Genomic DNA, 23829 nt, shown 5'->3' on the forward strand with positions numbered 1-23829 from the left:
CCTTTTTTGGACGAGATAATAACTGTTTATGTCTGATGGACCGTCTCCTTTTAAACAGGGTAAGACTATTTGGGGCGGAGTTTGGGTGGAAAAAGGACACTGATCATGATCACTGATAAAACCTACTGATTATGAGTTTGTGTACTTAATTCCTGTGTCAACGAAACATAACTAAAAGGTGGATGGAAGAAAGGGGCATGGCATTGATCATTCTGCATGAATTGTGTTTTCAAGTGGCGTTTCCCTGAACTCCCGAAATCGAATCGGTATCAGATTGAATTGTCTTCTCGGTAGTCAAAAGAAGATGAGTATCCTACGCTGCTCGAGAAAAATCTTTCATATTTTCTCCCATCGATTCAAATCCATCAGGTCAATGTACCATTATTAAGACGTTGATGTATGGTTGTCTCCAGATCACATGAGCTCTTTCCGTGTCCAAACCGGTAAACAATGACAATAATATACATTTGTATGTACGTGCACAGCCGATTTGCTGATAACGAGTGGTACGTGCCCGTCTTATCAGGAGCTACGTGAGTTGTTGATGATTAGAAATGACGGTTAGCAGAAAGTGTTACAGCAAAAATGGCGCAATAACATTTCTTTTGCAATGAAAAATGTGAATAATTCAAATGGAGCTGCCCGATCGAAATGCCTCAATAGCATTACTTTTCCTTCGAACTCCATTATATGTCAAGAATCGTCTCAAGATCTCAGGTTGAACATCTCTGTGAAAATAGAACATCACAAATCTGAAAACAAGAACGAAAATGAAAGTAGAAACTAGTTATAAAGAACCATACCCATCTAGAGAATAGATCAAAACAAATGATACTGACAAAAATATAAATTGAAACCAAGTCTCTTCACGAAGGTTGTAGATATAACGGCAGTTGATGAGATCAATGACGTGTAGACAGTCTTGGAAAACGTTCTAAAACCGAATGAATCAGATGGTCTTGAGTTAAACCGGAGCTCAATTTCTGAGTATCTGGAATCTTTTTCAAAACCAAATAGATACCTGTAAAAACATTCGAACCCATTTTCTCCTTCTTCTTCTCTCATCTGATTTCGTAATCCCACTCACTTTTCCAAAAATTAATTTGATTGCCGATGATAAATTCAGAGAATTGGAAATCACAGTTGGTGTAACTATACAAAAGAATATGATAGCTGATTGACCTTCTGCACAGTTGATGAACTCGGATCGCCAGACAAGCATCTCTGGATCAAATATGTATCCACATGCTTCTGAAACGAAGAGTTGAGTAATCAAATCAAAGGGATAAACAACCTTCAAATCCAAGAATCGAGCATGTGATTGCTATTGTGAAACCAACAGAAATTGCGAGATACGTAATTGGATAATTGACGAATTTCATTCTCCAAAAGGGAATATATAACAGAAAAAATCGATTAGCAGCCATGAATGATTGTATTATTGGTGCTGAAAGTGGATTTAAAATAAAACAAAAATCTAGATTCGCCTGATTCAAGGATATTTGAAATAAGAACTCACCCAAAACATATGCTCCTGATCCTGTAATTTGTCCCATAATAAGATTTATACTCCTTGGAACATTTTTCAATTGAATTTCGAGTAATGTTAACGGTCCTCCCCAAAACAAAAAACTGGAACAAATCACAATGTTTGGAATTGTTTTCACAATACATAGTTTATAAAAACCACTGAATTTTCCAGGTTTACTGAGAAATTTGAACAAACAGTATAAATTGACAACTATTCCGAACGTGCTGATCTAAAAAAAAATAACCGTCGGATAATCAGTGAAAAGGTATGATTTCGAACTCACGAATATCAATGTGAATGATCCAATATAGAACAACATAGTCTTCGTGCGGAACTTCAGAATTCGTGATAAAACTAAATGGTCTCTTTTTGGATTTGTTGCTCAAACTTTCTATGGAATTGCGATTTGGCGTGTGATTATTTTCTTAATTATAGACTCTAACCGAAAAATCATAAGTTTGCATCGATGCACCATAATTGTTATTCAGTCCATCTGAACAAGTATACATATAATATGAGTAAAGTGCAGCATCAGATTTCAGAGTTCTTAGTAAACAGGAAAAGAATATAAAATATATGAGAAAATAAGAATAGCAGCAGTTTCTACATGTTGTCCTTCTCCTAATCACCTAGCTGACAAATCGAGAAAGTGAAATATGAAGGTTGCACCTGCAAAAGTCTGAAGTACAATCAAGTAGTATTGTCGAATAGTGAGATATGATTCGGCATTGTTCGCGGGAATTTCACACCGGAAATGTTTACTTCAAATGTTTTATTCAACCTCAAATCTTCTGTAGAACGTTCCGATAAGTACGGACAAGTTTCCGTTTCATCTTTGCAGTACAAACAACAAAAAAAGAAACTGAAGAGAGTGGGATTCGAACCCACGCCCCCGAAGGGACTGGTGCCTTAAACCAGCGCCTTGGACCGCTCGGCCATCTCTCCGCGATCGACAGACGTCTCAAGTGACACTTATCAAAATGATGTGGGGTTAGCACCTGGTAATTCATAGATCTAGATAAGAAGTAGTTCAGAAATGAATGAAAGTGATGGACATCTGAACGAACACCCTTACAGTTAGTCAATATTCTTTTTTTTCACGTGACCTTTACCCTTGTTTCTTCATTCTTCTGTTTTGCCACGTAGTTTCCACAGAAATGTTGGATTCGCGTCACACCATTTTCTGCCACCCGAAAAAATCTCTGAACAGATCAGTTAGTTGTTTCTCATTAAAGAATGAACACGATGAAGCAGGTAAGTTTGGTACATATGCATTGAAAATAGTCCAATTCTCAGTTTCTGCTCTTCGCTCTCTTGATTCCAACCTCATTTTCATTCCCTTTTATCGCGGAAGGGGCATTTCATGTCTCTGGAAGTTTGAGTTGCCACGGAAGACCGTATTCGAAAATGCCAGTTTACATTTATGAGAAGAACTTTTGTAAGTTTAATGAATTGCTCTAGAACTTTACTACTTGTTTTCAGTATTCGAAGATAAATTACTAAAATCTGCAAAAACCAATGATGATGGATCATTCTATATTCAAAGCTCTGGAGAAGATTTGGTTCGTTTTTATGAGTTCCTTCTCTATTTCAAATTTAATTTGCAGTTATCATTCAACCCATACGTATACGTGCCAAACTACTGTGGTGCCGTCCGCTCTCCTGATGGAATCTGTACTGTAAAAGCAATGATGGTCAGAATTCCGGAGGAAAACATCAGTCCAACACATATACCGATTATAGTGAGTTTGATGGGTTTAATTTCTTGTTTGGAGGTAACGAAGTGCGAGAGTATAGCAATTTCTAACTCTCAGACACGTTAAGATTAATACAAAGAAAGTTTTCAGTCATATCGAATCGGAGATATTGAATTGTCCGACAAAGTTCCTTACGAAGAAATGGGATTTGGATCGATATTGGGAGGAGTTCTGTTGAAGAATGAGCATTGTATGCGGGATTAATTCTCACGGAATAGAGTGGAGCTATAGAAACTGTGATTATGACAAGTCAGAATAAATCATATTTATTTTTGAAGTTAACATTTATTTTTCGAAGCATTTTTTTTCAAAGGAGAAGGAAGTCAAACAAAAAGCTTTATGAGAACTTGAATTGAAAAATACTTATTATTCATGCATCTTTCTTCTTCTTACAGCATGTATCCTCGCGGAAAAATTTCTTCTCGCATTTCTTGAAGCTGTGAAGATATTCTCCTTTTTCACAGTTGTTAGACATATTGAGCATGTTACGGTAGCAGCTGATCACGTGGCAAGTTGGGTCGAGCTGGAAAAAATGTCAAGAATTTCTAAACCTCAACCTGTTCAAACAAAAAAGCTTCGAACGAAAAAGCTTTGAATTACCTCCAAAGGTGGAGCCAGTTCTGCCATTGAACTTTTCTTCTTCAATACCGCTTGTTCAGTTCCATTTCCAGTTTCAACTGGCGCACCAGAAATATCAGTTATCAGGAACAGAAGAACAAAACAAAAAACGAAAACTCTCATTTTTCCCGAGAAAGACGGGCAAATTCTCAACGAACCTCCCGTTTTATACCTGTCCCATTAAAAATGTATTGACTTCTCAAAAATCGAGAAAAGTGTTTTCATTTTCAAGTGACTTGTAAACAAATGTGATGAGAAATCTCAAATGTTACAAGAGATCAAATTTCAAGGTGTCCCGATCAGAAAAGTGAAGAAAAAGTTGAGACGTCAAAGGTCAAGTAACCAGAAAACATTGGATTTTTAGTTTATAGGGATTATCTTCAAAATTCTATTTATTGTTAGGCAAGAATATTAACTAACTGTAAGGGTGTTCGTTCAGATGTCCATCACTTTCATTCATTTCTGAACTACTTCTTATCTAGATCTATGAATTACCAGGTGCTAACCCCACATCATTTTGATAAGTGTCACTTGAGACGTCTGTCCACAGGTAGTTGGCGTGCGGACCGCATGCGGATTCAGTCCTCTTTTCCGTCCGTATAGAGTCCGCAGCGGAAATATGGTCCGCTGCGGACTGTATATGGACGCAGCGTGGACTTCGGGAAAAGAGGTGGAAGTGGTCGGCAGGCGTCCGCGCGCGGACCGTATATGGACGCGCTGGCCGCGGCCGCGGCATGCAGCAGCTCTTCCAAAAGCTCTCGGACTTCTCTCGGATAATGATAATTTTTTAATCATTTATGGAGCTTTTACGTTTCTTTTCCTATTTTTTCAAGGTTTTCGCTTTTCTTTATGTTTTTTATATTCAAATTTCTCTTAATTAATTTGTTCGTGAAAAATTCTCTCATTTTACTGTGAATGATCAGAAAAATATTGTGTTTTCAGTCAGTCCGATGATCGCAAAAAGAGAAGCAGCAACGAGAGCTAAAATGGAATCAATTCATCGATTTTCTCGAAGGTTTGTAATAGTATTCAGCATTTTCTATTCAAAATACACTTCTTTCAGTGAGGTAATTCGATGAAATTGGCCACTCCTCAAACACTACACTGTATTTTTCCGGAAGGAGGAACCTATTTTCGAAAGTAAGTTAACTGAACAATTATATTATATTTCACAATTAATTGATTTTCTTTTCAGAAATACAAAGGGAAAACAGAAGTCAGCGACTGAAAATGCTTCTACCACAATTGGATTTCGATGGATTTCAAGGACACGACTGCCAGACAAACATGTGATTTCTAAGTAATTCGCTGTGTTTTCTTCTTATTTTCATCATTTTAATGTTCCTTCTATCCTTCTTTTAATAAAAGAGTAATTTTATCTCTAATCTTCTTTGTTAAATGATGATCTCAACCGGAAAATAAAGTAGGGAGAGGGCTGGCAGTGCGAGCGACTACGTCCGCGCGCGGACTCAAAACGGACCGTATACGGACCACATACAATGCCTTTCCGGATTCCTGCTGCGTCCACGCGCGGCCCATATATCGTCCATATCGTGTCCGTGGCGGACGACCTGTGTCGATCGCGGAGAGATGGCCGAGCGGTCCAAGGCGCTGGTTTAAGGCACCAGTCCCTTCGGGGGCGTGGGTTCGAATCCCACTCTCTTCAGTTTCTTTTTTTGTTGTTTGTACTGCAAAGATGAAACGGAAACTTGTCCGTACTTATCGGAACGTTCTACAGAAGATTTGAGGTTGAATAAAACATTTGAAGTAAACATTTCCGGTGTGAAATTCCCGCGAACAATGCCGAATCATATCTCATTATTCGGCATTACTTCTCTTTCTAATTCACTTTCTAATTTTATAAGAATAGTTTTGTATTTTTAGAAAGTATTATATTTACTAGTTAAAAAAAGCAAGAGAAACCATATAAATAAATAATTTCTCTCCACTTGTTCATTTGAATCAGTAGTCTTTACACTCCATCGTTTTGGCGAAAACTCCCCATAGAATGTATCCGAGTCCCAATCGTTCTGAGTCATCGTTATTGTGAAGTTCAACCGAGCCAATATCAAATTCCTGTTTTTAGGTTAATAGACATGAAAATGTATGAAATTTTTAAAACCTTTTCTGGAACATGTCTCTCGGTTATATATGAAGCTGGAATGTTGATTTGTAGTCCTCCAGAACTGCATCGTCGACCGACTGACAATTTAGAACCACAGTAATTTGGTACATAGACATATGGAGTTACCGTTGGCTATAAGTTAGAAGTGTATTCTGTAGAGCTTCGGGACGAACAATATCATTGATATAATAAGTTACTAGTATATTTTCGTATTAAAAACTCACATAATCGGACCCCCAAACTTTCATCGAGAAATTACCGTATTGATCCGTTTTCGTTTCCATCCACTCAGAATCTCGGAACACTGAATAGTAACGGTTACAAAAACGGAGATTGAAAAAACCAGATTACCATAATTTTTCTCATAAATCCGAACATGTTCGTATGCATACGGTTGTCCTTTACATAACAATTGACCTACTGCATAAACGGTTCCTTCGGATATTGATAAATATCTTGGTGGCAGGAGAGAAATAAGGAGAAGCTGAAAGCTTTGTAGAATCCAATTGAGACAAAGATGAAACATTCAAAAACTTACTATTTTGATCATTTTCAAGAGAAAATAAAAAGTTCATGATGACTAAAATTGCAGATCTTCGGAGATGATCATAAACAACAACAGCTTATAGGCAGGGGTCACGAAAATACGTTTTGAAAACGTTTAGTATTCGATGAAAATATATTTAACGAAGGTGTAATTTATTCAAGAGAGCACCCCCGGTTTACGATTAAAGCGCATTATTCAGACGGAAGTGAGATAAAAGTTGACTAGTGTATGGTATTTGTACTATAGTCTTTTTTATTAGCTCAGCTAATCGTATAATTGTCCGCTGCTGTGTTTGTCGTAAACATTGGATAGTTATTTATGGCTCTGATATTTTCAGTGTTTCTTTTCTTGAACCAGAACACTACAGTACTCCGATAAGGATGATGAATCAGTATCATTGACGAAGTGCTCACGAGACCGTGCAGTGACGTTACAGCCACGATAATATTATTCATAGCTGTAAATATTGCTACTTTTCGGAAAATTTAGTACCCAAAAATCAACATACATCTGTTGAAAACTTCCTGTGAAATCGCCCACATCGCATAAGATGCTGGGAATACTAAATACAACACAGGAATTCCCGTCTGCCAGATCAACGCCTTCATAAGATTTTTCTGAAGACGTCGAGTGTTTTCCGACAACATTCTTGCACCAAAGTTTGTTGACAACTGCACCATAATCAGGATTGCAAATGTTATGAGTTGCCCGAAAACTACTATTATGAATAAAAGTGACGTGATTATGATAATCGATTGGTCAAGACTCGGGACTACAATTTCAGTGGAATAGAGGAAGGCGGGAATACATGGAAGTGTCTGGAGTATGATAATTATTATGTTAGAGAAGTTAGAGACACGTAATTAAACGTTTTATCTAATTCAAAAACTCACAGTAAACACAACTTCTCTTGCTGCATCTTGATCTGGAACTTGAAGAATAGTAGGGATTTGAAAAATTAAGCAGAACAGAAAGTTCCCGAGGACCCAGAATGGCTGGACTTGTTTCCAACGAGTGTTCTTGTGATTCAGAAGGCGGAAGCGGTTCTCAAATATCATTGCTGTGGAAACGCAGACAACTGAAATAGTTATCATTCTTAATTTACATTTGTTTTCTTCGGTTTGCTAACTTACAACAAATTGAAGTGAGTAATAACCATAATTGAATTGTCTGTTTAATTCCAGCCGTACTGAACAAACCTAGTAGAAATCCAGAGGGACTCGGGAATAATGGAAATGGAATAATGAAAACATTCAGCATTAAATCCACGAGAACATTCCAGAAGTGGAAGTGTAAAAGTGTCCATTTCACAGAATGCATACTTCCGGGGGTCTTTCTTAGTATACAATAGAATCCTACCAAGTGTAAAGGAGTCACGACGATAGCCATAGCATGAGAAAATATCATGAAAGTATCCGGAGAATTGAGCCAAGACTCAGATTCTAGAGGACAGGAGGTAGGCATGATAGACAAAAAAGAAGTTTTGTCCGTAAAAACTGAAAAATAAACGAGTCTCAAGAATTTTTCGGCTCAAAAATGTAATTGTTACTTTTACGAAAAGTGATAGTTACACTACTTGCAGATGACGATATTATAGAAACAGAAGTTTAATAATCACAAACAGATCTATGATTCCTTTTCATTAAAAAACAGAATTCGTGGAAAAAATATTTGGATGGTTTACAGTTCTCGAATTTTCAGTTTTCCTTTTTCTGAACCAAAATGCTACTGTACTCCTGTACGGCTGATGAATGAGAATAATTGATAAGGTATTTCAAGACCATGTAATGATGCCGTCGATACAACTATGTTGTTTAGAGCTGGAAAAGAATGCTTACAGTGAGTCACTTATTTCAGTCCTATTACTCATGTTGAAGTAATCTGCTGAGAATGCGAAAGTAGTGTAACATGAGGGGAGAACCAAGTACATGAATGGAATCCCCGTCTGCCAGATCAACGCCTTCAGGAGATTTTTTTGAAGACGACGAGTGCTTCCCGACAGCATGTTTGCGCCGAAATTCGACGATAATTGGCCTATAATAATGGCAGCAAATGCAACGAGTTGTCCGAAGACGACAACAATAAACACAGTTAAACTGATGATGATAACTGTTTCTTCAAGAGTTGGAACAACAATTTCAGTAGAGAATAAAAATTCGGGAACACATGGAAGAGCCTGAAAAGTGATAGTGGCATGGTGTTTCATTTTTTGTATGGAAAACGGGAAACTACTTTTTTAAAAACACACATTCAAAACGAATTCTTTGGCAAAGTCAACGTCTGGAACTTGAAGTATTATTGGGATTTGGTATAGAAGACAGAATAAAATATTCCCAAACATCCAGAAAGGACGGCACTTTTTCCACAATTTCTTCTTCGAGTTCAATAAATAGAACCGGTTTTCAAAGATCATTGTTGTAGATAAGCAAACAACTGAAAAGTTATTGAATCCTAATGGATTCGAACAATAATGCATTACTTACAGCTTACAGACGTCATCAAAATCAGCAACTGAATAGTTTGTTTCAATCCAAGAGTAGTTAGTAACCCAATCAAAACTGTAGCTGGCATTGGAAGTAGTGAAATAGGTACAGAAAATACATTGAATATCAAGTCAACTACTACATTCCAAAAATGAAAATGTAAAAGTGACAACTTAACAGATTGCATATTCCCAGGTGTCTTTTTCACAATATAATAAGTGCAAAGTACATGTAACGGTACTGCAATACCCGTTTTTATATATGAGAGAATGATAACTGAGTCCGGAGAACTCAACCAAGTTTCAGTATCGGCGGGGCAAGGAAACAGCATCAGGTGGTGCAAATATAAATTGGAAAAGCAGAAGAAGTTGAAAAATGGTTCAGTCATATCTACCCCGCGAAAAAATATAATAACTACCTTTCTCGGGAATAATTATGGAGGAAGTTTTCAATTACTTTGTCTACTGAAATCTGGTTGAGAATTGCCAAAAATTGATCGCTGATGTGTACTAGGAATGCAAACTATGTATATCAAAAATTTTTTAGTGGGATCAAATAAAAATGTGTTTTGAAAAAAGATTATAGAGTTTGTGGCCTTAACAACCTAGATGATTGTTGAATGCTGAGAAGACAGAAGCATCTTGAGTGCAGTCTGTGTGAAAAATTGCACACAGTACAATGGGTTCCCATTCTTTCAGAAAAAAAATTCAACATGATTTTCAGAATACCCTTAAAGTCATAAGCCAATAATCTCATTTCAAAACTTCACTGACCCATAGAATGGATACCGACACTGAACTTCGCTGATATTTTCTATGCTGATATTTTTCATATTGCTCAACGACAGATTTCCGGCTCGGACAGTGTAGAAAAAGGAAATTATGTGAAAGGTACTGAGATCTAGTTAGGTATGTTTCTTCGAATATCACACTTTCAAAAATGAATTAATAGTTTTCTTGCCATTTCTATACCGCACATCGTCCATACAATCCAAAAAGACGTATTTCAACTTTAAAATTATTTTGTTAGCTTCCTTCTCCCTCACTTTTGAATAAAACAAGAATTATACTGTTCCTTCTACCTAAAATCCAGATTTATTTTGTTTTATAAGACTAATTATCTCTTATATTTTTATTAACCAGATTGTTTTTCACGTTTCTTCTCAAGTCGGCCGGCATCAAAAGACAATCCTTTTACACCAGTGTTCCGGTCTTCACATTTTCTCCACGTCCCTTTTCTTTCAAGAATGCCGACGTTGTTTTTTTCTGAAGGAATGGGAAAATCTATTTTTTTAATGAATAGGGAAATGTACCGATGTCGAAATTGAAATTGAGCTATAGAGTCGGTACAGATTTCTGCGAACTTCAACAAATACATTTTTATCTATATTTTCAGTTTCTTAGTACCAATTTTTCTTAGTGCCAATTTTTGATCAGTCCACTCTTGAAAACAGTATAAGTTCAACACCAATACTATGGATTGGATCCAGGATCGATTTCTAGAGTGGAAAATGTTATTCAACAGTATCTTATCATATTATGTAGCAACAAAATATTTTTTTGTCGGTGAAATCAAAGAATGGTTCCAGACGACGGCATTTCCCGTTTTTCACATACACTTGCTCATCTTCACATTTTCTCTTTCACGGTAGCCCGCCTACCTTTGTCGGCTAGATACAGTCAAAACAAACCGCCAAAATTAAAAAGAACCCGCCTTTCACAGTTATGAACCACTGAATATTTCATTCATCCCATCATGTTTTAGTTTCTCTCGGTTCTGTCCTCATTTGTCATGTATCTTTCGTTTCTGCTTCCAATACGTCGCTGATAGGCACGCTCTGGTTGCAATCCTACACCAGATAACTGAGATTAAGATCGAGACCAGAGATGTTTTAGGCCAGGTATCGCTTAAGATCGCAGTTTCTTGAAACTTTTTTCAGAAATTACCAAAATTTTTATTCTGGTTTTGACCAGGATAAAGGGTCAAACTAGTTCAATGTCTACTTATATCTAATAAACCCGCGATGTTCTACTAGAGATTCAATCGTATTTATCAAAAGAAAGCTGAAAAAAAACACACTTAAGAAAAATCTTGTTTTTATCTGCACCCTGAGCTTTTAAAGAATTTTTTTTGGGTAAATTATGTTGTTCAGTTCTAAATATTTTTGGCGATTATTTCTTCATGAGAACTGAAATCAATTCAATATTTTCTCATTTCTTTCCCAATAAAATATGGGTGGTCTCTGTGGCGGCACTGTCAAAGGACTTGTTAGAGAGACTGACCTGTCACGGCAATCTGGAACGCGTTCTCCCACATCCGCAAATTTTCACGTATACTCTTTCACAGTACTCTGCCGCCCTTTGTCGGCACGCTATACTCAAAACAAACCGCATTGACTGGAAAGGCCCCGCCCATCCGTTAGCAGTTAGGTACGATCTCGTTCAGTTCATTCGCATTGTCTTGTTTCGGTTAGTTCCGTTTTTCCTCTTCCATTGGTTTGTTTCAAGTCTTCTGTTTTGAGATTCTCTTCTCCTGTTTGTACTTTGAAGAGCCCGTTTTAGAACTATTATTAGATTTTAGTCTGAGTAAAAGAAATTCTAAAAAGGTTTTGTACAAACTCGATCTCAATTATGTTCTAGCTCTTTGAAACTTTCAAAAGAATTCAGCACACCATAAGTCTTAAATTCAATACACAACTAATTCTAGTTCTTCATTATTTTTTTTAATTTCCCGATCTGTACTACATTTCTTTCATTTGGATCATCTTCACATATTTATAACCTCCTCTGATGTTTCTAGCCGCTGACTATGCCTTAGCCATAAAATCGCTACATTTTTATGACGGTCCCTTTGAAAGTATGTCACTTCCTTTTGTCGGTAAGACTGTAAAAGACGGTAGCGTTTATTATGTGAACTACCTTCATAGTCTACTGGAAAACATTTGTTCAGTTCAAAACATTCTTTTAATCTTTTTTCCTCTTGATTCTACGTTTGTGCATGTTGGAATTTCTCTCAAGTTAATTTTTCGTTCATTCCAGATCTCACAATGGACTCCACTACGAACTCCAATATTTCCACTCCTCGCACTTCTCCAAACGGAAAACAACGTCTTCTGAACTTCCTTCACGGTCTACTCGACGATGGCGAGCACATGGATGTGATCACGTGGACAAACGAATCAAGAAAGGAATTCATCTTGAGAAAACCACACAAAGTAGCCGAACTTTGGGGAGCAGCAACAGGAAATCCCGGAATGACGTACGATAAGATGTCAAGAGGACTTCGATATTTCTATAAGAACAACACACTGGAAAAGGTGAGTTAAAAGTTCAGAAAGTTGGAAATTAGTTTTAGTTTGAACGATCGCTAAGTAAGTTCCAATCCCTTTCTTTTCCAGCTTCCCGGAAAGGATTCACGTTATCGCTTTACTGATAACGAGGATAAGAAACCACTCATTCAAATCAGCTGCAACTCACAAGGAAGTTCCAGGTAAGTGGGGGCTCCAACCCGGGGGTATAGGGTTTCGGAGCATTTTCAGGTTCGCCGTCACATCGTCGTCAAGCTGTACTTCTCGAGACTTCTGGAGACATCTTCTGAGCCTTTTGGAGCATGCCGCCACGTCAACAGTCTGATCACGTCATGTCAATCAACAACACCGATGACACGTGGATTTCGCTGAAAAGTTTTCTCACATTTCACATCAAAATTTTTATTTTTTCAGCTTGTCATCGTCACCATCGTCATCATCAACAGGATCCACATCACCACCACCTGCAGTCGGAGCTCCAGTTGTCAACCCATTTGCACTCATGAACCCTGAGTCGTTGGCTCAATTGACTCAAAATATGATTCACTTCAACAGATTCATCACTCAATATCCATTTCTCCAAACTCTTCCTATTCCTATTCAACTTCAAATGTTCTTCCAATCCAAGACCCTTTTCCCCCAATTGTTTCCTGTTGATAATTGAATTTGTTTTGTTGAAAAATGCGAAAAAAGTTACAATAGTAGGCCAAAAATAAAACTAGGAAGTGATGTGAACCAAGAGAAAAGAGAAAATGCACTGGCATTTTACGTATTCTCGGAATTATTAACTGATCCTATCAACTTTTAAAAATTGAAATTTTTATATCAACCTTCTAAGCTATCCTACCGTAATATTTTCGATCAATTTTCACAAATCAACAAATGATCAATTCCCAGGTTCAAAAATTACAAAAATGTCCTATTGCACTCTCGTTTTTCAGTACTATTGCATTCCCCCTACAGATTAATTTCTACCGTTTCTTTGTTTTCTATCGGTTTCCCCACTCATTCCATGATCTTTTCTGAATTGGTTTCCCTTAATAAAATTTTTTTAAACTTTCTGTAACCTGTTCGTCTCAAAATATCCGAGAGAATATAAGGTATTGAAATTAAATGCCACCCTAATTTTCTCTAAAAACTAATTGTTAGAAATATAAAAAGTAAGAACAATTTTATGGCACTGATAGTTCAGCAGGTTTCTCTACTTGTATCCCTATATTACACCTGGTCTTACAATTTCGTCTCGTTTATCACTCGGCGAGTAGGGGAAGATTCGAAAATGAACTTTCTGGAAGTTTCGCAAATATCTCGTTTCACCATCACCGTTTCACTAGAAAACTTTTTTTATTTGTTTATTATTTGTTATTTATTATTTGTTTTTTTTATTATTTGTGTCATTAGTACTGTGCCATAAGTACCGTGAAACAAGGGTTTAGTTATTCCTCTTCCCTTGTTATTAAAGACAACTCCAATTACTCTCCAAACTGCGAACTGACCATCCCCGCCCAATTGGGTATTGACTACAGAAACTTTACTTCTAGAATGAGATCGGGTCTTGTGAAAGACCAAATGTCATCCGAATAGCTTTTCCAATATCCGAAGATATGTAATCAGCTAGGTCTGAAGCTTCGGTACTGTAAAGCAATCGAGACTAACGAAACAATGGCATCCGATAGCTTATCGTCGTCAAAAAGACAATGAATAGGCTAGATATCAAGCTTCTTCACTAGAGCGAGATCGAGTCTTGTAAAATACTAAATGTCACCCGAATAGCCTACAACATCCGAAGATGTCGACCTCTTCGGATGTTGGTTTAAAGTTGGTTTGAAGTTTCGACACTGAGAAGCGATCGAGTCTAATAAAAGACTCAATGGCATCCGATAAGCCTTGCAACGTCCGAAGACATCGGAGGCACAAAGTCACCCAAACGGAGGAGAATGATACAGTCAGTATTTGAAAGAATAATTGTCCGTCATTCCTCCACTCAATAATCACGTAACATATTTTCAGAGAATATCTTGATTTTGTAACTGTTTGCTCAGAACAGATATTTTGCAGCTTTTTGGAACCTTAGTTTACTTTTTCAACACTTGGAAAATAACCTTTTGCTTAAACATTTCGGATATTCTACAAAACCTGTGGGTTTTTCAAGCGGGTTTGGTTCAGTTTTTTTTAATAAGGTAACTTTTTCAGTAAGAGCAAGTGTGACTTATTTTATTTTTTATGTTCATTTTTCAGAAGTTTCAGAATGGAAATGAGAATCCGAGAAGCTCCAAAATGTTCCTGTTCTGAGCAGACAAAATTATTTCGAATTCCTGATATTCTTTGGAAATATGAATTCAAAAATTATTAGGACTATTGAGTGGTATTTTTGGATTTTTAAGTGGAGTGAGTGGATGGCACAGTGCTAATGACACAGATATATTGCAAAACGTTTTCTACAGAAACGGTGAAACGAAATTGTTTTGTTTCCGAAACTGCCAGTAGATTTATTTTTAAAGACATGTCAAAAGACCTGCATCAGGATGACTGTGTCTTCCATATTTTTCTAAAAGCTTATAAAAAACGATTTTATAAAAACTAAATCAGACCAGCTAACAAAAATTAGTTGAAATTTCAAAAGAAAAAGAAAGGTTTCAAAAATTGAAACCCTGCCGAGTGATTGCGAAACGAACTTGTAAGACTCAGGTTTCATATCTGCTCGTCTACATACTAGCGGAGCAAAACTCCTTAAATTGATCTCAGTCTAGGCTGGAGAATAGTGAAACTGTGATGCAGAAGACTCATCCGGCCAAACCAGTCATAGGAAAATCGAGTACTGACGAGCAGGAAAACTGGTTGAATAGACTGAATTAGGACGGGCGGTCATTTGGTGACACGTGGAGGGCGTTGCAAAAGCTACGTGTAACTTCCCGATATCCGGAGGAATTGAAGAGAGAGGTCACGTTTTTAATTTGACGTTTTCAGAGAAAAGTTCTTTTTTTGTTTCAAAGTTTATCACGTGAAAAAATGAATTCCTGAATTCGAAGAGTTTTCGACACGACAAAATTTTCAAATCAATGAAATTTCTTCAAATTTTTCTGGAGTTACTTCGATTTTCAGTCTTTCATTTTATGTTTAGCCAATTCTCATTTACGTGAATTCGATTAGAACTTCTTTATTTTTTCCCTGGAATCCAATAACAGATCCATGAATCCATGTCTTGAGAAACAAAACTTATTTCTAACTATTTTTACGTGAACACATTTTGCCCCCATCGGAGACAAAGACAACACGACAACTCTTCAGAGTACAGACTACACGTAATACTACACACAGGAGGGACTACACAAAGTGGCTGATCAAAAAATTATAAAAGAGAGATCAATTGGGCTGTCATTTTCTTGTTTTCTTTTCTGTCTGTTCAGAAAGTAATGATTTTTGGAAGAACCGCCCTTCTGAAAACCACCGGACAAATTCGAAATTTTGCTGTTGCTTCTACCGAAATGAGTGAGCCAAAAGTCCACAAAAGGCCAGTGAAATTCCCTAAAATGGATGGAAAACCGGTGGAAATTCAGGCAGTTTATGAGGTGAGTCACTGATTTTTTGCAGAAATATGACCACTTTCATGTATTTCAGGACTCTCTTTCGTCTGGATCTTCTGTGGGTACTGTAGTTGCATTCCATGGTTCTCCAGGATCTCACAAAGATTTTAAGTTCATTCGTCAGAAATTAGACGATATGGGAGTCAGATTCATTGGAATCAACTATCCGGGATTCAAGCAGACTGATGGTGAGTTGTCAATTCCCGAGATGTCTGGGATTTCGAAAACGTACAACACTCCGCTTACTTTCAGGATACTCCGGTCAACAACACTGTAACGAAGAGCGTCAAAACTATACAAATGCATTTCTGAAGGACTTATCTCTCACAGAAAAAGTGATTTTCCTGGCTCATAGTAGAGGGTGTGAGAATGCACTCATGACTGCGACCACTTTCCCGGTATGTCTTCAAAGAGTCCTTCAAAAAAAATTAATTTTTTGATTCCAGGCTGATGGTCTTGTTATGATGAATCCAGTGGGTTTACGTATTCACAAATCCATTCGCCCATTGTCCAGACTTCAACGTATCGAATACGTTTATGACTTGCTGCCGAAATTTCTCGCCGACGCGATGATTTATAGAAGTTAGTTATATTCCAGAGTATTCACAATTTCATCTTAAAATTTAATCAGTGTATCACTCGTTTGGGCTAAAAGTTCATGATGGCGAAGAGGCGATCAATGCGTTGCGTTCGGTGATTCGATGTGGTCTCGAGACGACTTTACCGTTTATTCAGAAACTGCAGAAACAAGATGTGAGAAGATTATCAGTGTAATTCATCCCATAAGTACTCAATTTCAGACAAAAACTTTCATGATCTTTGCTGGAAGAGATATTATTGTAGAGGAGGAAATCATATTCGAGTCATTGAAAGAGTACAAAAATCTTGAGCACTTCGTGAGTGATCGTCTATCTGAATCAAATTCTCAATGAAAAACCTTTTTTCAGAATTATGATACCGACATTCCATCCGACGACTTCTCGAAAATTCTGAAATCTTTCGATTCTTGTAAAGGCGCTTCTGTCTTCGTGAAGAAGGATACTCATTATCAGAACAAATTACGCGCGGATCTGGTTGTTGATGTTGTAAAAAAGATTTTCTCGTTGAACGATGTGAAAAACAAATTGTGAGTGATAAAGGTTGATTACTTGATGATGCTTAGGAATATTTATTAGAGTTCTATGAATAAAAAGTTTCCGTATTATCTTTTATGCCTCTTATTCAGTCTGTAAAATACAACGTAATCAATCTGAAAAAAAAGAATGCTCATTGACTTTATTCACTCGGAGAAATGAGAAATCATTGATTCAAATGGATATGAATATTGATGTTTCTGACTCGTGTTCCTCTCGTCTGATTATTTCCGATCTTCATCGGTTCGATTCTCTCCGCCGTGATGATATTTCCGTCTGAGCAATTGGCCAGGTTGATTCTCATTGGGGCGAATGTCTCTGCTTCGATGACTTCTCCATCCTCTCCAATCGATACGTATTTAGTGTTCCCATTGGTTAGAGTTGTATGTTCAGAATTTTCAGTAGTCATGACAGGAGTTTCCGGCACAGAAGTAGTATAAGTTTCAGTTGTGCCCGTCGAGATCTCTTCATCGGTAGTTGTAGTTTCAACTGAGTTGATGAGAGTTGTTTCAAGTGGGGGTTCCGCAGTAGTTTGACCAACTGGGGAGTAAATCACTGTAGTAAGATTCCATCCATTGAACGGAGGGATATGCGAAACGTCAGCAGGTGGAGGAGCCACGCAAACTCCGGTCGTTTCACAGATTTCTTGACGGTAGTATCCAAGATTCAAAAACATGAATTCCGGCAATGTTTCGGAGTCAGCATTACATTTGGTGTTTCCGCGAGCGTACAGACCAAGCATGATGTAGCGATCGTCGAATTTAGCAACAGCACTTCCTCCAAAATCACCCTGGAAAAAGAAGATATCTGGAAGACATCCTGGTATTTCAAACCAACCTGACACAATCCTTGATACTTATTGACAGCTGTCGCGCACGAGAAAGGAACCTCCGATTCACATACCACCGGTTGGAACTTTCCACTGACCAACATTCCTGGTTGATTCATTCCGTAGACCGTGAACTGACTGACGTCTTTCCAATTATACGGAGAATTGGATATGCAAACTGGGAAGTGTTCTCCAGCCTCGTAAACTACAGTAGGAGGAGAGGAAATCTCCAGAATCAACGGATTCGAATTTCCGAGAGTGACACCTTCTTTGCATCCATTCAATGCGGTGATCTTGACAATGGAATTTTTAGAGAATTGTCGACTCCCATTGAACTTTTTCAAATGTTCGAAGTCGTAGTCGTAACGAGAGTACAGCTCTTCTGGAAGCACCAAATGATTTCCTTCACAAGTTCCTTCATAATCAGTGTCTTCCAATCCGATGATCGTCAGAGTAGTCCCATTCCTTCTGACCGTGTTGAATGCAACGATGTGTTTTGAGGAAATCATAGTTCCGGGTCCGAGAAGAGTCACATATTTGTTGATCGTCTTGTTCAAGTATCTAACATAAATTGAAACTGCCCATGGATGTTCTCCTTTCTTTACCAAATCACCATGGATCATTTTTCGTTCGTAGCCGGTTTCTGTAAAATCGAAGATTCAGAAACTGTCCAGAGTCCAAAACTCTCATTCTAATCACTCACTTCTTCCACAACTCGAATACAACTGACGGTTCTCCTCACTATCGATCAATCCAGCTTGAATTCCAACGAATAGAATGACGAATAGAAATAGGAGAGTCTTCATTCTCAACAGAGTTTTGGAAGAAAACTGTCTTGATTTTCACTCTGACTGGCCGGTCTTTTATAGATGGTCGAGCATCGTTATGCATAATTTTCTCGATTTGAAATGGGATTTTTTTTGCAGAAAAGCGGGGAGGTAGCAGAATAATATTCCATTTTGGTGACTCACAGATAATGATTTTTGATTCTTTGATTCGACAATGATCAAACTTCACGATTAATACAAATGCGTACTGTAGCCTCGTATGCCATGTTTCAGAAGACACAACTCTTGCGAGTTTCAAAGACTGCAGCTCCGGACACAAATTGTAAAACATTCTGAACCAGCTCTAGGATAAAATCACGACTACAAAAATGCTTGAAGACTCATTTTGCAAGAAAAAGGGTCTATTTACAGTTTATTTGAGACATGTCGAATTTATTGTGTTCTCATGGAGAATGAAAAATAAATGAAAAAAATGGAGATGTGTATTAGTAGCCGTAGCATCCAGATGTTGATGGGACTGATATGTCGAAGTCTTCTTCTTCCTCTCGTGCTCCTTCTTCCCCGACGTCTCCTTCGTTTTCTTTTTCCACGACGTTTTCTATTATGACGACGTCATCATCAATCTCACCAGATTGCTCGCAAAGATGTTCTTCTTCTTTTTCTTGCCTGTTCGCACCTCTAGAGATCACTATCTGTCTGTAATGATCCAACTCGGCAAGAACGGCAGTCACTTCGTCATATACTGGACTTGGTCGTTCATCTTCTTTGTATCGTTCAATAGGCATGAATCGGGGACAAATGGATGGTCGTAGAAGAGTTTCCGGATTGAAGAGTTCCTGTAATAAAAACTTTGTGATTAAGAATCAAAGAAAAAACTAGATATTTTATATTCCAAAAATTAAAAACTTTTAGGCTGGAGTGGAAACATGGAACTCACCCTAACTGTATCCAGATCATAAGCTTCTGCAAGTCTTGCTTTATCCTTTGTGCTTAATTTATTCTCTTTCAAATCCTCCAGAATCACGTTTTGACAAGTCGTTACAACTTCCACGTTGAGAAATCTCTTTGCAATAATAAGCATGTCTTTGGCGTGATACGCTGAATAAAAGGAGTGAAATAAGGTTGCAATAAAGATATGTGATACCGGAAAAGTACTGTTTTGGATGGTATGTCAAATCCAGGTAGAGCTTGAAATCAATCGGACTGATATCATCGAGGAAATAAGGCTCCGCTGTGTCGAGGCGCCCATAATCATATTCTCGATGGAAAAACTCGGAAGTGTGAGCGAGGAGCTGAAAAAATGAAGGCAATAATGAAATGAATTCCCTGCGTTAGGATGACGATCCCATAATAATTAGATTCGTTGTTGCTCATTCTGATCAGTACTCACCTCTCTGTTCACATAAAATCTTGATTTACCAACGGAAATCGTGAAGTTTCTGATTCCCGGGTACTCTTTAACTATGACCGCTGAATTCTTCTGAATCTTCTTCGGCATTTCGAAAATGTGAATTTCAACGACGACGCGCCCATCCCGAATGTAGCCTTTGGTTGGATCAATAAAATCATCCCATTTTAGAAATGCCGGACATGACATGCAATTTCTCCTTAGCTCATAATGATGTTCTATACTGTAGAGTGTATTATCCCAGATTCTGACATCTACTTTCGCATCACAACTCCAGTTTGGAATATGACAATGACAGTAGATGTCAAAGACGACGTACTCCTCATTGAGGAATCTACCTCGATAGAAATGGGCAGTCCTGGAAGTTTAGAAAAATTGAAATCGCTCCACGTCCTATTCTCACTCACCAATTAAACTTCTCCGCACTACATACAAACAATTTATCGTTGAATTTTTCAAGATTCGCAATTGCGAAACGCATCACAGTTGGTGATTTAGCAAACGATTCCACCTGTTTGGTCCCTCCGTGTTTTTCCTTTCGTCGACCCATGATTTTTGGTGAAGATACTTTGGGTTTGATGATCTGCAATAGGATAATCTGGGATTCAGTGCTTATAAAGCTGCGGGGGGAGAAGCCGAGAGAACCACAAATTCGAAAACTTCTCATGACGTAACTATGGTTATGCTCTTGGAGACGAGCTTGTACTTCTCCTAATGACACAAGACGTCCAAAAGTTTAACCTCTACGCTTATTTTATCAGAATTTTTGAAAAGATTCGAGGTATCCTTCGCATTTCCATATATTATGAAGGTGAGGCTGCATAATCGAGAAGATATTTAAATAGAAGAATGACAGTCAACATTCGATTTTCAGATTAGACAAATTAGATTAGATCAGTATGTAACTTCTTAATCCTAGTTAAAATTATTCAAAATCTGAAAAAGCAATCTGCAGGTGCTTTAAGAAAAATTTAAAATTTAAAAGTACCAAAAACAAAAATCAAAAGAAGAAAAAGAACATAAGCCGTCATCTCATTCGAAGTGCGCGACGAAGAGGAGCCGGTGGTTGTCTTTCATTCACTCTCGTTCTCTATCTTCATCCATATGCGTTAGAGTGTGTGTGTAAGTGAGTGCCTTTTTCACTTGTGCTTCTTCTTCTTCTTCTTCTACATCTCTCATTTCTCTTTTCTCTTATTCTCTAAAAAAAGAGAAGGCGCTCATTGATTTGAATGTGTCCCCTTTCCTCCCTCACTCTCTCCATGTCCTTCTTAAAGAAAAAGAAGAGCTGGCATCCCTAACCACGGGTAGGCACTTCACTCTCCCCCACTTTTTTACATCCTGGAGAGGTGCCATGGTTCCGTTGAGCTTTCAGGAAAGACAGAAGAAAAGAGAAAGTGCAATTACGGAAATGCACACAATCAAAAGAAAACGAGGAGATTGGACGCGTGCTGTTCAATCTTCCGAAAATGAGAAATTTGGTGGAGAAAGGAAATAAGACAAAACCACGAAAAAGGAGGAATAAAAGTTGAGATAAAAGTGAGAGTCAAGGCAGCTTGATTTAGATTTGAGTTTACTAAAGTTAAAAAATGTTGGGGACTGAAAAAGACACAGCTTGATTCAGGAGGTATAGAAGTCGGAAGTTCTGAAAATACGGGTTGCCAATAGAACAATGAATTTGCAAATAAACGGCTAACTATTTCAAAACAGCAGATTTCATCTTAATTCTCTCTACATTTTTCAACTCAACATCCTTTTAGAATTGCTTATTATCTTCGTCTGACTGCTTATCAGCGTGCCTCTCGTTCACTCCATTGCCGTTGTTATGGTTATGATGTAATGTATGAGTTCAAAATGAGACAAAAATGATGTTACAAATCCGTGTCACATCTTCGTTGTAGATTTGGAAAGAGTTCAGAAAAACAAAACCAAAAGTCTTCTTAAATGAACTTTCAGCCACAATAGAATTGTGAGAAACTATTCAGCATATGCAACGTACTTTCTTTCCTCTAATTTTCCAATTTCCTTTTAATTTCTGAACCCCAAAGTTTCACTTATTTCCCATTTTGTTCCTTTCCTTCAGCAGAGAATCAAAGTCGTCACGTGGAGAGGGACACCGATCACATTTCTCTCAGTTATCCGATCAAAGTGTAATCAATAGTCAAATGATAATTAGAGATAAGAAATGGAATGTATCGGTTTGGCCTTGTTGACCGATCTCTTTTCGCTTATTTCCCTGTTTCTCATCTTTCTAGAGAAGAAGAAAAAAACTATTTAGAAAGAGAGATAAGAGGAGTGGAAGATAGGAAGAGGGAACTAAACAGAAGGCAATAAAAATCAGAAGGCGTCACGTGGCAAGTCATGTTCCTTTTCTTGAGAAAACTGATAACCTAAGAAATCTTGCAAATCAAATATTCATTCTCATAGAGATCAGTAAAACAATTGTTTCTTCTTATGAAAAGTTTATTTCCTAATGGGTCACAACTCGATACGATGCAACTGAACACTTCTTCTCTGGAAAATCAGCTTCGCTATCCGAGCTCGTGGTTCGTTTTATTTTATTGAGTTTTTCCTTCAATGAACTTGAACTGACGACACGAGAAATGCAGGGTGACTGGTTTTTCAAGAAATGAGTGTGAACTGTGTTCAATTCGTTTGGTGGAGTAGCCAATACAGTTGGGACTTCGTCCTGGAAAAATAGAGTGTTTGTTGGGTAGAATTGTTTAATAAGATGATGGGGCATTACATCCTAATTTGGAACTTTAAGTGCAAACCAAATGTGAAATTCATGTTTTCAGCTGTTTTTTGCCAACCGATCAGAATAAAATACTATGGAGTATGGTGGTTCAGAGAAAATAACTCACCGCTCCAACTGTGATGTTAATAGAATGTTTATGGCATGGACATTGACTTCCAGTTGAGTTTTTTCTTGCTGGAGTAGATGCTCCAGAATTGGTTTTCGAGTGTGGATGATCCTCATCGTGATGATGATGATGGTGATGACCGATGTGGAAGAATTCTTTGAAATGAACTGACAGTCCGTGATGTTTTCCTTTAGAGCAAGATCCTGACCCGGAAACGGATCCAGAACCACCAGATTGTCCGCTGTGAGTAGAATGAGTGTCATTATCCTTCTCGTCTACAGGGGGCAAATGTTTTTTACCAAAATGTTTTCCAAAGTACAGGGAATGTCCATGATGTTCGGAGTGAGGCTCAGGATGTGAATGAGAAGAGGTTGAAGACGTGCCTTCTTCTGATTCTTCCTCAAAGTTTCCAGTTGACCGAGATGCTTTGAAATCAGGAGTGTGTTGAAATCCGGAGAATTCGGAAACGAGTTCGGCAATAACATGTGGAACTTTCATAGTTCTGAAATAATAGAATATGTGAAATGATAGGAATAACTAGTGATAATATCAATGCATTCTTAAAAGTGAAGTACGAAATTGACGGAATGAAAAATATTCGAAAAAGTGTTCTAAACCTCTCCTCATCAGTTGGTTTTATAGAAAACGGTTTTGTCGTTCTTTGTATCCCATCTGACTCCGCCCATTTAGGGTCCTCGCTTCTTTGGTTTCAACGAGAAGATTGGAGAAAAAAGAAGAAAAACAGTGATATCTGTTCATAGAACAGTTTGAATAGTTACGCACTGAGTACGTGAGAGTTCTGAAAATAAATTCAGGGAAGAAACTGTTGTAAGTGGACTGTTATCATTGTGACAAACT

The 23829-nt window shown here is 37.7% G+C and overlaps 9 protein-coding genes across 9 annotated transcripts; 2 read left to right on the plus strand and 7 right to left on the minus strand.

Annotated features, from left to right (window-relative positions):
• Positions 1-628: 628 nt before the first annotated feature.
• On the minus strand, positions 629-1382 carry GCK72_018971 (uncharacterized protein; the record flags this gene model as incomplete). Its single annotated transcript, XM_053732826.1, has 4 exons — positions 629-752; positions 804-934; positions 1088-1251; positions 1295-1382. The coding sequence occupies 4 exons, from the start codon at positions 1380-1382 to the stop codon at positions 629-631; spliced, it is 507 nt and encodes a 168-aa protein (XP_053581739.1).
• A 1385-nt stretch (positions 1383-2767) lies between these two features.
• Positions 2768-3492, plus strand: GCK72_018972 (uncharacterized protein; the record flags this gene model as incomplete). The annotated part of the gene is made up of 5 exons (XM_003110584.2): positions 2768-2785; positions 2828-2969; positions 3014-3093; positions 3139-3273; positions 3379-3492. The coding sequence occupies 5 exons, from the start codon at positions 2768-2770 to the stop codon at positions 3490-3492; spliced, it is 489 nt and encodes a 162-aa protein (XP_003110632.2).
• A 166-nt stretch (positions 3493-3658) lies between these two features.
• Positions 3659-4029, minus strand: GCK72_018973 (uncharacterized protein; the record flags this gene model as incomplete). Its single annotated transcript, XM_003110348.2, has 2 exons — positions 3659-3811; positions 3889-4029. 2 exons carry the CDS (start codon positions 4027-4029, stop codon positions 3659-3661), a joined length of 294 nt encoding a protein of 97 aa, XP_003110396.2.
• A 1839-nt stretch (positions 4030-5868) lies between these two features.
• GCK72_018974 (uncharacterized protein) lies at positions 5869-6581 on the minus strand (the record flags this gene model as incomplete). The annotated part of the gene is made up of 5 exons (XM_003110512.2): positions 5869-5982; positions 6029-6163; positions 6256-6335; positions 6383-6515; positions 6570-6581. 5 exons carry the CDS (start codon positions 6579-6581, stop codon positions 5869-5871), a joined length of 474 nt encoding a protein of 157 aa, XP_003110560.2.
• A 257-nt stretch (positions 6582-6838) lies between these two features.
• On the minus strand, positions 6839-8784 carry GCK72_018975 (uncharacterized protein; the record flags this gene model as incomplete). The annotated part of the gene is made up of 5 exons (XM_003110392.2): positions 6839-7035; positions 7087-7396; positions 7472-7656; positions 7712-7767; positions 8417-8784. The coding sequence occupies 5 exons, from the start codon at positions 8782-8784 to the stop codon at positions 6839-6841; spliced, it is 1116 nt and encodes a 371-aa protein (XP_003110440.2).
• A 6997-nt stretch (positions 8785-15781) lies between these two features.
• GCK72_018976 (uncharacterized protein) lies at positions 15782-17082 on the plus strand (the record flags this gene model as incomplete). The annotated part of the gene is made up of 7 exons (XM_003110472.2): positions 15782-15937; positions 15987-16140; positions 16205-16350; positions 16399-16534; positions 16584-16705; positions 16753-16848; positions 16900-17082. The coding sequence occupies 7 exons, from the start codon at positions 15782-15784 to the stop codon at positions 17080-17082; spliced, it is 993 nt and encodes a 330-aa protein (XP_003110520.2).
• Positions 17083-17251: 169 nt separating this feature from the next.
• On the minus strand, positions 17252-18720 carry GCK72_018977 (uncharacterized protein; the record flags this gene model as incomplete). Its single annotated transcript, XM_003110615.2, has 3 exons — positions 17252-17875; positions 17923-18557; positions 18618-18720. 3 exons carry the CDS (start codon positions 18718-18720, stop codon positions 17252-17254), a joined length of 1362 nt encoding a protein of 453 aa, XP_003110663.2.
• A 467-nt stretch (positions 18721-19187) lies between these two features.
• GCK72_018978 (uncharacterized protein) lies at positions 19188-20660 on the minus strand (the record flags this gene model as incomplete). Its single annotated transcript, XM_003110500.2, has 5 exons — positions 19188-19538; positions 19640-19800; positions 19847-19994; positions 20093-20468; positions 20518-20660. The coding sequence occupies 5 exons, from the start codon at positions 20658-20660 to the stop codon at positions 19188-19190; spliced, it is 1179 nt and encodes a 392-aa protein (XP_003110548.2).
• Positions 20661-22577: 1917 nt separating this feature from the next.
• On the minus strand, positions 22578-23469 carry GCK72_018979 (uncharacterized protein; the record flags this gene model as incomplete). Its single annotated transcript, XM_003110345.2, has 2 exons — positions 22578-22796; positions 22972-23469. 2 exons carry the CDS (start codon positions 23467-23469, stop codon positions 22578-22580), a joined length of 717 nt encoding a protein of 238 aa, XP_003110393.1.
• Between the last annotated feature and the right edge of the window lie 360 nt (positions 23470-23829).

This window comes from Caenorhabditis remanei, chromosome V, assembly GCF_010183535.1.
Source record: "Caenorhabditis remanei strain PX506 chromosome V, whole genome shotgun sequence".
In the NCBI taxonomy this organism is placed as follows: domain Eukaryota; kingdom Metazoa; phylum Nematoda; class Chromadorea; order Rhabditida; family Rhabditidae; genus Caenorhabditis; species Caenorhabditis remanei.